Raw genomic sequence first — 11,535 nt, 5'->3', positions numbered from 1 at the left:
CAGTTACTTTTTTCGGCCTCGGATTAACCGGTCCACGGGCAGTAATTTTGCTACATGCAAGCAAGCTTATACCCCTGTCACACGGGCATTCCGATCCTTCTCGAATCCGATCTGCATCGAACTTCCCGAGCACGCTCGAGTTTTGACGCTGCTACACGGCCACTTTCAATGCGCATTGAATGGTTGACCTGTGGCGCGAGAGGCGGCGCAACCGTCGCCGTCTGAGCAGAGCCGCGTCTGAGTACGTATCCGATTAGCTGTTCCGGCTGTTGTCGCGCGGGGTCGAGGATATAGGCAAATGAATAAACGGAACTCATTAATTTCGCGTTTCCTATATAACAGCGATATTAGTGGTAATTTATCGTATACCGATGTAAGCATCATTTGTAGCTTCAAAAGTTCGATCCTGCTTGGAAGCGGCCGTGTAGCACCATCCGATCTGCATTGGGTTGAAGCAGGTTCGGTCGAGCAGGATCGAAAATGCTCGTGTGACAGGGGTATTACGCTCACCGTACACGATTGTAAGAGAAAGATGTGAGATAACCGTTCAGGTGTGAAAAAAAAAAAGGTCGGTCAGTAGTACAATTAATTCACCTCTGAACCGATTCCCGAACCGGTAACCGTATCAATTTTTTTCGGTTCAGTCCCGGTTCGGCTCAGGACAAGCAAAAAAATCGTTCGGGTTCGGTTCGGTTCGGGTTCGTCAGAAAATAACGGTTTTTTCCGGTTTTCGGTTCGGGTTCAGATTCGGTTCCGATCCCTGATGAAGCCACATTCAATACTAAAGTCCTGCTACATATGCCTCTTTTCCGTCATTGGCTACGTGAGTGGGTATACGGTCAGTGTCGTCCGCTTCAAACGGTTGCCGCAGGCGGCTTCGAACAGGGAATGTCTTTTGCTATGGCTAATGGCGATTAGTTTCCTGGCTACTACAGTTCAAGCCTCCCAATGACTGCGTCACATGCCGACCACGACGTCGGTTTGCCAAACCACTCATCTCAATCTCCAACCACACAAATATCACAGATTACATTAAAACCGGCCATTGCGTCCGACCTGCACCGCCCTCTGCTATCTACTACTGCGACCATCGTATTTTGCCTGCCGCCCTCGGTGGCTCAGTCGGTAGCCTTCTGATCTCAAGATCGCGGGTTCAAACCCGGCCGGCGACGGTGGAAGGGTACAAATTGCTCAGACACGCCGTGTTCCGCGAGGGACGTTAAATGTGGTATGCCCTGTGTGGGATTTCAGTGCCCGTTAAAGAACCCTCAGATGGGCAAAAAATTTATCCACACACCCGACCACTGTGGCGTCGCTCATGATCGCAGTTGTCTCGCGACGTAAAGCCCCGAATTATTATTATTCTTGTTATATTTTGCCTTGGACATTCTTCTCAGACACTTGCCTTTATTCTCAAAGTGTCTTCGGTCTCGAAGGCCTTGAAGACATCTCGGGTCCGAGTGTACGCGGTGAGCTTACTGGACGACACGTACGTGGGGGTTCCGAATGTTGGGCAGCTCTACGAGACAAGAGGCGATTACGAGGGAAACTGTCGCCAGACTCGCGTACCTGTGCATAACCTGTCCACTGTTCGTCGTTGCAGAATCCACCGAAGTCATGTGTGTACGGTGGGACGGAGTAGTTCATGACTGCCATATTGATGCTGAAGCACATAGGCGGCAGAGATTTCCTATGGGCGAGGTTGACCATGGCGACCATGACGCTCTGGGTCCACTTCTGAAACCGTTATACGGAAGCAGTTTTATACATGCAGTAGTAAATCTGTCTCATCGCAGGACCACAATACACGGGCTGTCCTTCGGCAACGGCGATTTTAAAGGTATCGCAAAGCAGCAGACAGGAATCTTATGTTGACTGCGTAGTTTAACAGCTTCTTGCTTGTAAACCAAGCGCAACAACTTATGTACGTGACAGAGAACACTCAATATTTTTAATTTGCTACCAAAGTTGCAGCAAAACGGCTCGGGTGGAAAATAATCCCTAATTCGTCAAGCAGCAGGATCTATGTTCCTTCTAGATGTGTGCGCCGAAGGCTATTGTCATGACGGCGGCGCATTCTCAACGTATTTCCGAACTGGCGACGGCTGCGTGTCAGGGAATAAATATTTTTAATTTGCTACCAAAGTTATTGGTAGCAACGCGAACGTCAGCCCCAACGTCAACCGAAGGCCATTGTTTCAGCGGCACCGCAACGCCAATATGCTTCCGTCGGCCGGGCTCTTTCTCCATTACGGCCAATTCTCACTTGGCGATGCCCGACGCGACGGCGTGAGGCGCTAGAAATAGACGCGCATTTCGAGCGTTGGGAGAGGCGCGACGTCGAGCCTCCCCGAAAAATTGCCATGCCGAAACCATTTCACGACGTCGGCGAGAGCTCCCTAGAACGATATAGTGACGATCAGTGAAGTCCATGCCTCCTCATTTTTCGTTTGCTTTGGACGACGTAATGCCGCTCTGGTGGGAACATGAAAATCGTGCGCTCTTGCCCTAACTGGCCCTAAACTGGCCCTGGCCAGATTAGCACCAGGCGGGCGCCAGTTTAGCGGCGGCCAGTTTAGCGCCGCTAGGGTGGCGGATATGCACCTCTACTTCCGCCGCCCACTCACGACGTCGCATCAGGCGTCGCTATGTGAGAACTGGCCGTCGCAGTTCACCTAAATCACGGGTTCGGTTGTGACTTGCCCTAGATGATGTGGAGCAAATGGTGGAAGTATACGGTTGCGAATCTGGGCATAATTTTAGCACTTTTGAAGCACTTTTTTGATCAGCTCAAGTAGCCGCCAACTCACACAGTCATCTGGACGCCATTAATTAGCAATTAGAGCAATTTGGGACCCCCATAGTAATCAGGATCATTCAGTGAGTCATTACACTAATTCGGAAGCATCTAAGACGTGTCCAGACCACCGTGTGAGTTGCCGACTACTTCAGCTGATAAAAACTAAAAACAAGAAAAAATAGATAGAGATAGAGTGGAGAGAAGGAGTTTAGGAGAAGATCAACGACGTCATCTTGGAGAAAGCGGTCCGGAACGGCCGCTGACCATCGCTGGGTGACGGAGCACAGAGGCAGGTTGCAAAGCATCTTCAGCTGCGACCACAAGTTCTGGACATCCTGTGACGTCATCATGGCATGTCTGGGCAGGTTAGGATTGCTCTGGACATGCAAGGAGAAAAACACTCAATACGAAGGCTGTGAAAGCAATTGTAAATATGTTAACAATCAATAGCTAACAACAAAAAGAATCAGACACAGAAGCAAAGCAGCCCCCCACAACAGCAGTCACGAGGAGCGCAGAACAATGTGACTGCTCCATCCGACAGCCAGGTAGAGAACTGACTCGTAATGCTTTTTTCTCCTGTATAAAGCCCAGCAGCTGCACCCCCTAGCGGTTACTTTCTCAACTAATCTCACGACAAAGTTATTCAGAATCATGCCAGCGCTACTCTCGTTCCCAAGGCAGAAGGAGATAGAAACTGGCGGGGAAGCCCGGACAACAGCAACCAGCGCCCGCCATAAAAATCGCAAACAAAGCGGGGACAAAGTTGGCGAAAGAATTAGTTACAAAACAAATCAACCCACCAAAACATGAGCGCAGACTGATGCGACTGCACCATCCGACAGCCAGGCAGAAACTGAACGAGCGCGGGGACTGCGGAGCAACCGAACACACGTCTGCTCTCCGCGACAGCCAGGGAGCAAATGACTGGGGCGCCGCGCCGCGGCCGCTACGCATGCGCGCGCTCTTAGCGACCACCTACAAGAGGCTAAGAGAGAATAATAGGAATCCTTGTCATTGCCGCTGTCTTCTTCAGACAGTCTATAGCAATGCATTGACTGTTACTGGAAAAAAGTGTCGCAATAGAAAAATGGTGTGTATTATCCTGGACGGATTTATGATGAGCACTGTGTTTGAATAAGAGGAGTGCGTGTGCTTAGAAATAGTTTGATGTTGGTTTTCTGCTTTGTTCAAGTGTTTCTTTTGGCTTTTTCCCCCTTGTCTGACAAACATGCGCTGACATGCCCAGACCTGTTCTGACATGCTTTCCTTCTGCATGTAGCTTTTTCTCTTTTTGAAAAGAAACATTCTTGACGATGTCGACAGTGCTGCCTTGAATGGGAGTAGAGCTAGAATGATTCTTAATAATTTTGTGTTTCATTTAGGCACAGGTGTGTGACTTTATTCAGGGGGCGTCATTTTTCAGTTACCTGCCTGGCTCTCGGATGGGATCAACATGTCTAGCTGAACCATTATTTTTTGTTTTTTCCTGTATAGTAAGACTTTGGGAATGAAATGCTTCATTCCTACAATCTCCTCTCATGTATAGTGTTTTTCTGCAAATGTTCCCTATGCAATCATTATAGTAGAATAAAGTAAATAATCTTTGGGTAGTGGTTCAATAAATAACAGGTCCCCTGTGTAGAGCGTACGCGTCCTTGAGCCACGCAGCTGCATGATGACGTCATACCGCGACACTATTGTTTCAGGTGGACCTTGTCCAAAGGAGCATCAGTGGAAAAAAATTGTGTAAGCCTGAGACAATAGGATGACGTCACGAGCAATGAGCAAAGCCTGCAGGGGGCGCAAGGATTCACTTTTCTCTTGGACACTGGCGGGTGTGGACACGTTAATTCTGCTCTTAGCAATTGTGTTCGCCGTCAGTGGAAGAGCGTAGCCTCGGTGGGGTTCAGTCTGCCTCTGATGGGGGTTCGGATGTGTGGTTCGTCACTAGTGAATGGTGTTCGATGATGCAGGTGGATTTTGTGACGAGCGCATTTATAATGAGGGAACCGTAGTGTACGTGTCCGATGATGGTGAGTGTCTTTTCACACTGTTCAAGTGTCTGTGTTTGTTTTCCTCTAATGCAACAACTCAGGGAAAAGAACTCTTTTCCCTGAGTTGTTGCATTCGATGATTCCGGGCGTATGAGGCTTACATGTTTGTGTCGTCCCTAAGTGTGGTCTGCCTCAGCCAAATCTCGTTGCCTACGTTGTTTTCCTCTGTTGCCCAACAGTCGTGCGATTTTTCCTGACATGTCCTGACATGCCTCGACATGCATGCATTCCTCGTTGACGCTTTGTATTTTTTCTTTTTGGATGAGAAAGAATCATGTCTTGATGATGACGCTAGTGCTGCCCTGAATGGGAATAGTGCTAGAACAATTCTTAATTTTGCGATTAAATTAGTTCAGAAATCAACCGCAAGAGGGACAGATGCATGACTTTATAGAGGACAAAAAGCATTACGATACAGTTCCGTGCCTGGCTGTTGGATGGAGTAGACGCATCGTTCTGCACTCCTTGTTACCCATACTCTGTGTTGATTTGTTGAGTGCCAAGTCCTTTTATTAGCCATTGATGGAGTTACGTGTTAGGATATTTTGTTCTTCTGCAAGTCTCATTTAGTAAGACTTTGGAATTACTACGATCAGTTTTCATGCATGGTGCTTGGGATAGTGATTCAATAAATAATAGGCCCCCTGTCTAGAGCGTACGCGTCCTTGAGCCACGCAGGTGCATGATGACGTCATGCCATGGCTTCATTGCAGATTGACCTTGTCCAGTTGTGTCGACCGTGCGAAAAAAAAAAGGTGTAGCCTTGGGACAGTCGGGACGACGTCACGACCAATGAGCAACGCAAGAAGAGAGCGCAGGAATGCTCGTCTCTCTTAGCCTCTCGCAGGTGGTTGCCGCAGAGGGCGCTAAGAGCGCGCGCATGCGTAGCGGCCGCGGCGCGGCGCCCCAGTCAGTTGCTCGCTGGCTGTCGCGGTGAGCAGACGTGCGCTCGGTTCCTCCGCAGTCACCGTGCTCGTTCAGTTGCTGCCTGGCTGTCACATGGAGGGGTCGCATCGGTCTGCGCTCCTGTTTTGGTGGGTTGATTTGTTGTGTAACTAATTCTTTCGCCAACTTTGTCCCCGCTTTGTTTGATATTTTCCTGTCGGGCGCTGGTTGCTGTTCCTCGCCCTTTTCTATCTTCTGCCTTGGGAACGAGAGTAGCGCTCGCATGATTCTGAATAATTTTGTCGTGAGATTAGTTGAGAAAGTAACCGCTAGGGGGTGCAGCTGCTGGGCTTTATACAGGAGAAAAAAGCATTACGAGTCAGTTCTCTGCCTGGCTGTCAGATGGAGCAGTCACATTGTTCTGCGCTCCCCGTGACTGCTGTTGTGGGGGGCTGCTTTGCTTCTGTGTCTGATTCTTTTTGTTGTTAGCTATTGATGGTTAACATATTTACTCTTGCTTTCACAGCCTTCGTATTGAGTGTTTTTCTCCTTGCATGTCCAGATCTGTCCTAACCAGCCCAGGCATGCCATGATGACGTCACAGGATGTCCAGAAGTTGTGGTCGCAGCTGAAGATGCTTTGCAACCTGCCTCTGTGCTCTGTTACCCAGCGTAGGTCAGCGGCCGTTCCCGACCGCTTTCTCCCAGATGACGTCGTTGATCTTCAACTAAACTTCTTCTCTCCACTCTATCTCTATTTTTTCTTTTCTCCCTATTCTTTTATTTTTTTATCAGCTCAAGTAGTCGGCAACTCACACAGTGGTCTGGACACGTCTTAGATGCTCCCCAATTAGTGTAATGACTCACTGAATGATCCTAATTACTGTGGGGGGTCCCAAATTGCTCTAATTGCTAATTAATGGCGTCCAGATGACTGTGTGAGTTGTCGGCTACTTGAGCTGATCCAATACTACTTTACAAAGCAAGTGTGCTTGTTGTTTTTAAATAAAGTTTAACGTTGTTTAACTGTGAAATACCATGAGTATACATGCGCGGATAATAGTGAGCACACAGTATACTGCAGTGAGGCAACGAACTACTTCAAAGCTTCACAACCCTTTTGCGAAGTCCCTATGTGCCACTCCAGCAAGCGTTCCTCCAAGCAAACCTCCAACGCGGGGATTTAAACACTCCTTCTCAGGGCCAGTACTGCAGGCAAGAGCAGGAGACCGTCTCTAGGCGCTACGTGTCGAGCAGGAATATGTATCAGCAAAGCTACTTTATACCCGCCGTCTTGATACTCGATCTCGGTTCCAATTTATTCCTAATGATGGATAAGTCACGCTTATATAGCGTGTTCCTGTCAATAACTCTCAATACAACTGTTTCTGTCGCAGGATATCAAACAACGAAGGTCTTACCCAGATACCCAGAGTATACTCGTTCCGCTGAATCGTGGACGGGGTTTCCACACGACATGGACCTGTCGAAGGCTCAAGCCGGTGCGACAACATGACCATTATATTGGTGTAACTGCATTTAGAAACTGAATCAGCTAGTGCTCGTGTTTAGTGGCACCGTATCTACTTACTGTACGAGGTACATGACCTGCTCCCAGTCTCTGGGGTACAGGGGCATCAGTGCAGCCATGCCAACCAGGAATACGCCTTCATGTCGAAATTTCTTCACCTCTTTGCGAGTACGCTGAAAGATAGTGGACACTGGTAGCGTTCCTATAACATTTTGCTTCCCGGATTCACTACTGATGCCAGACACAGCCTCGCAGCTTTGCACAAAGAGGAAATTGTATAGTCCTACTATGTTTAAAAACAATGCAGCTGATATATGTTGAAAAAAATTAGTTACGTCCAGTAAATCAAGGGTGACCGCAAAAAGACACCACTGGGTTGTACTCCGAAACAAAAACGCTGGAGAGCAAAAAAAAATCGCTTCATCCTTGCATCCGCTTTGCATATTCAAAACGAAAAGAAACATAAGAAAAGCACGACCGAAATTCTATACAGGTGGAAGCTATACTCGCTGCCTCTCCTGCTCTGCAAAAAATAGGAACAATAAGGGGTAGCTGGTACAAGTTCATGATGGCGAAATGCAGCAAGTAGACAAGGACATAGAAAGAAGGACAGGACAAGTGCAGATTCTCAACTGAGGTTTAATCATATAGAAAACAGCTTCTTAAATACACGCATCAAGGTCACTGATTATCAACTCCCCACACACTGATAACACTGAAGCCGCGGACTTAACAATACCCAGAGGACAAAGGTTATGCAGTCGGCTGGAAGATTGCACTCAACTTGCCCATGCGTAGAAACGACGCATCTATCTTTACACGTGCAAATAACAAATGCCTCCATTATCTCTCGCATCAACTGATCTTTATGCACTGCTAACCCCTCGGTTTGACTGAAAAAAGGTGAACACTCACAATCGCGGCAATGCACGAAAAGGGACCGGAGTGGCAAAGTGAAGAGGCATGTTTCATAACGCTAATGTTAAGGCATCTACAAGATTACCCAACATAGCATCTGACACACTGGAACGGTATGCGGTAGACTATATCCATCTTACAACCAACAAATGGCTGCAGACATTTCACATTAGATTCAGTTGGCCCCTTTGGCACATTTAATCTCGCGCAAAGAGCGGTAAACACGACATTCACTCCACCCCTTGCGGCAACAAGATTGTGAGATACCTATGAATATACGGGATGGGCACCGGTCTACCACACTCTTAGAAAGCTCCTTTCCTTGCCACATATATCACTCCCCTTTTGGAGAGTACACTTACTCTAAGGAGTCTGCTCACTCCGTTCAGACCCTTTAACTCCCTACTAGAGAGTAAGATTGCTCTCCAGTAGGCAGTTATAGGGTATGAAGGGAGTGAGCAGACTCCCTACTAGAGAGTAAGATTGCTCTCCAGTAGGCACTTATAGGGTCTGAAGGGAGTGAGCAGACTCCCTACTAGAGAGTAATATTACTCTCCAGTAGGCAGTTATAGGGTCTGAAGGGGGTGAGGAAACGCTTTTCTGAGTAATTGTACTCTCCGAAAGGGGAGTGATATACAGGGTGTCCACCATAACTATAGAAGTAATTAAAAAAAAAAGAAAAATCACTTTTTCCCAGTTTTAACCAATGGCGATGTACTCTACACCTAAAGGCCCACCTTAAGATGGCTTAGGCAAGGTTCTGTGACGGCGCATTAATTAACTTTCGTTAATTAACTTTTTAATTAACGATAGAAGATTGACCCAATGAGATCATCGGATCTCTTGGGGTCACTGGTACCGTTTACAGTTTTCAGAACAACAATTGAGGCCGTTATAACGTGAGGAAATTTAGGTGCTCTGGTGGTCATTTTTCGACGCACAAGTAGAAGCCGCCCCCTTTTCATTTCCTGTGTATGCGGAGGTGGGAAATAGCTGCCGCACCAATCTGTCCCCCTTGCGACTGTGTTTTGCCTCCCCCGCATTCAGAGGAAAGGAAAACGGAGCGCTTCCACTTGAGCGTCGAAAAACGACCACCAGATCGCCTTATTTCCAGGCTCTTTCCTTGCGCTATAACTGTCTCGATTTTTGTTCTGAAAACGGGAATGCTACTAGTGACTCCAAGGGGTTCGATGTTCTCATTGGGTCAATCTTCTATCGTTGATAATTAAAAGTTAATTCATCGACGCTTGCCTGTGCCCTCCTAAGGTGGGCTTTGGGCGTGGAGTACATCGCCATTAGTTAAAACAGGAAAAAGTGATTTTTCTATTTTTAAAATTACCTCTATAGTTACGGTGGACACCCTGTATGTGGCAAGGAAAGGAGTAAGGTACACACTTTTTTTTTCTTACTGCACTTACGGCTGCCTCTCCGCGTGCCTGGTGATAACTCCTTCAAGAGGATCTCCGCGGTGAACAACAAAACTTGTCCTGGGGAGCAGTGTTCCTCATTCTAGAAAGTTGCATTTGAAAACTGGTGGAAACAGTGTGTGCACAAGACCTCGTCGGAGAGGCGCTCATAGATCACAACTGTTGCTCTCTTCACAACCTTGAAGTGAGCTGACCCATAAGGAAGAAATCCTTTATTCTCGGATTATATCTCCAGCATGTATGGTGCGGCGTTTTCTCCAAGCGCAAGCCTGTAACACCTCAGAGGTCCCCCCCCCCCCCAACTTAAGCCCTTCTGCACAATTCCTGACCACATCCAGTACTGCCTCAGGTCCTACCTCAGAGCCTTGATCATGAAAATAGAAATCGACCATGTACATAAAGACATCGCACTGACATTGGTTGCTCAACTCCACTTAGATACGTTCGTCACATTTGCCAAGATAAATTGCACAGAAGGTGGGCGAAAGACCTGAACCGATGCGGGCGCTGCATTCGTTGGATGTTAAACATATCTTCATGTTTGGTCACAGTAGCCGAAAGGCAAGAAACTCACGGACATACCAGTAGCATTCTGAAACCCCACTAGCACCCGTCTCCCTATTTGGGTTTCAACCGCTTGTAAGACAGCTGCACGTAGAATAGACGATTTCAGAAAATCCCAGTGTTCCTTGCGCTCGCATTGCATCCTGGGCGCTTACTGAGTGGGGGAACGAAGAATAATCCTTCGTTTCTCTTTCACTGACCTTGACACGTCGTGGACAACCAGTAAGGAAGACCAGTTTGGAGGCCACCCGTTTCTTTCATATTAGTAAGCTCCCAGAGTTCAAAGCGGCGCTAGGCGCACTGGGATTTTCTGAAGTCTCTTGAATATATAAATCCTCGACACCTATAGACAAGAATTCCGACCCCGTTGCACCATACTGCTGAAGAAACTGCACGATAGAGACAGTTTTTCACTACAAATGGGTCTGTTGTCAAGTTGTCTTTGTAGGAAGAATGACACTGACCTTTGCCCCGTTTCTTCTTTTTTTTTTCTCAGACTCTATAATGCCTATCTTTCTTACTCTTAGTAGCCTTGTAGAGCCCATCCAGATTCTCAGTCTGGCAAATCCTACTAAAGGATTGAAAGGCTCTTCCTTGTCGGATGCTCGAGATTTAATCCAAGAACAAAAAAAAAAAAGGCTCACTCCAAGGTTGTGAAGAGAGCAATAGTTAAGTCATCTATGAGATCTTCTCTCAATAGGTCCTGTGCGCACACTGCCTCTACCAGTTTACAATGCGACTTTCTAGAATGAGGAACGCGGGCTACCCGAGCAAATTTTGTTGTCAACCGCGTAGATCCTCTTGAAGGACAGTGAAGAAATTCGGGCCTGTTGCTACGCGAATATCATGAAAAGAGTGCTGCCAGACGAAACACAATAGACACTAGACAGAGACACACCGATACCCTACCCAAGCAGTACAATGTACTGAAAGTCGAGTGCAATAGGGGTGGACGGTATGTGTTTTATCAATGTTCTTTAGTTTCACGAGTCTGTTAAAGGCCGTCCACCTACCCGTCCACCCCTATTGCACTCGACTTTCAGTACATTGTGCTGCTTGGATAACTCCAACACCTTTTTTAGAAAAAGATAACTCACCCCCTTAAATATACGTCACCGTTTGTTTCCTTCACTACAACTCATGTCAAGGTACGCAGTTCCTTATCTGACAGTGCTATGGAAGGAACAACACATGCTTCTCCTAATTTCCTTATCTCATGTGCCTCTATAATCTCTCTAGCCTTTATATATCACGATCCCCCCCCCCCCCACTGCCCCTGCGAAGCTGATAAAGCTTTGTAGAACGGTGAATGGCACAGACCAAGAGGAGAAGCAGTGTATGAAACAGCACAGGT

The 11,535-nt window shown here is 47.3% G+C and overlaps 1 protein-coding gene across 1 annotated transcript in view; it reads right to left on the bottom strand.

Annotated features, from left to right (window-relative positions):
• Nucleotides 1-1,260: 1,260 nt before the first annotated feature.
• Nucleotides 1,261-11,535, bottom strand: part of LOC135388214 (uncharacterized) — an 89,635-nt gene continuing 79,360 nt past the window's right edge. The window contains exons 79-82 of the mRNA XM_064617616.1: nucleotides 7,333-7,445; nucleotides 7,163-7,274; nucleotides 1,570-1,737; nucleotides 1,261-1,519 (exon numbers count right to left, since the gene is read on the bottom strand). Coding sequence (XP_064473686.1) covers nucleotides 1,394-1,519; nucleotides 1,570-1,737; nucleotides 7,163-7,274; nucleotides 7,333-7,445 — 519 coding nt within the window. The 3' untranslated portion in view covers nucleotides 1,261-1,393. The remainder of the gene's footprint in view (nucleotides 1,520-1,569; nucleotides 1,738-7,162; nucleotides 7,275-7,332; nucleotides 7,446-11,535) is intronic.

The sequence above is a fragment of the Ornithodoros turicata genome, chromosome 3, assembly GCF_037126465.1.
Source record: "Ornithodoros turicata isolate Travis chromosome 3, ASM3712646v1, whole genome shotgun sequence".
Taxonomy (NCBI): Eukaryota; Metazoa; Arthropoda; class Arachnida; order Ixodida; family Argasidae; genus Ornithodoros; species Ornithodoros turicata.
The sequence above is the reverse complement of the archived record's forward strand: the minus strand, read 5'-3'. Positions and strand labels throughout refer to the sequence as shown.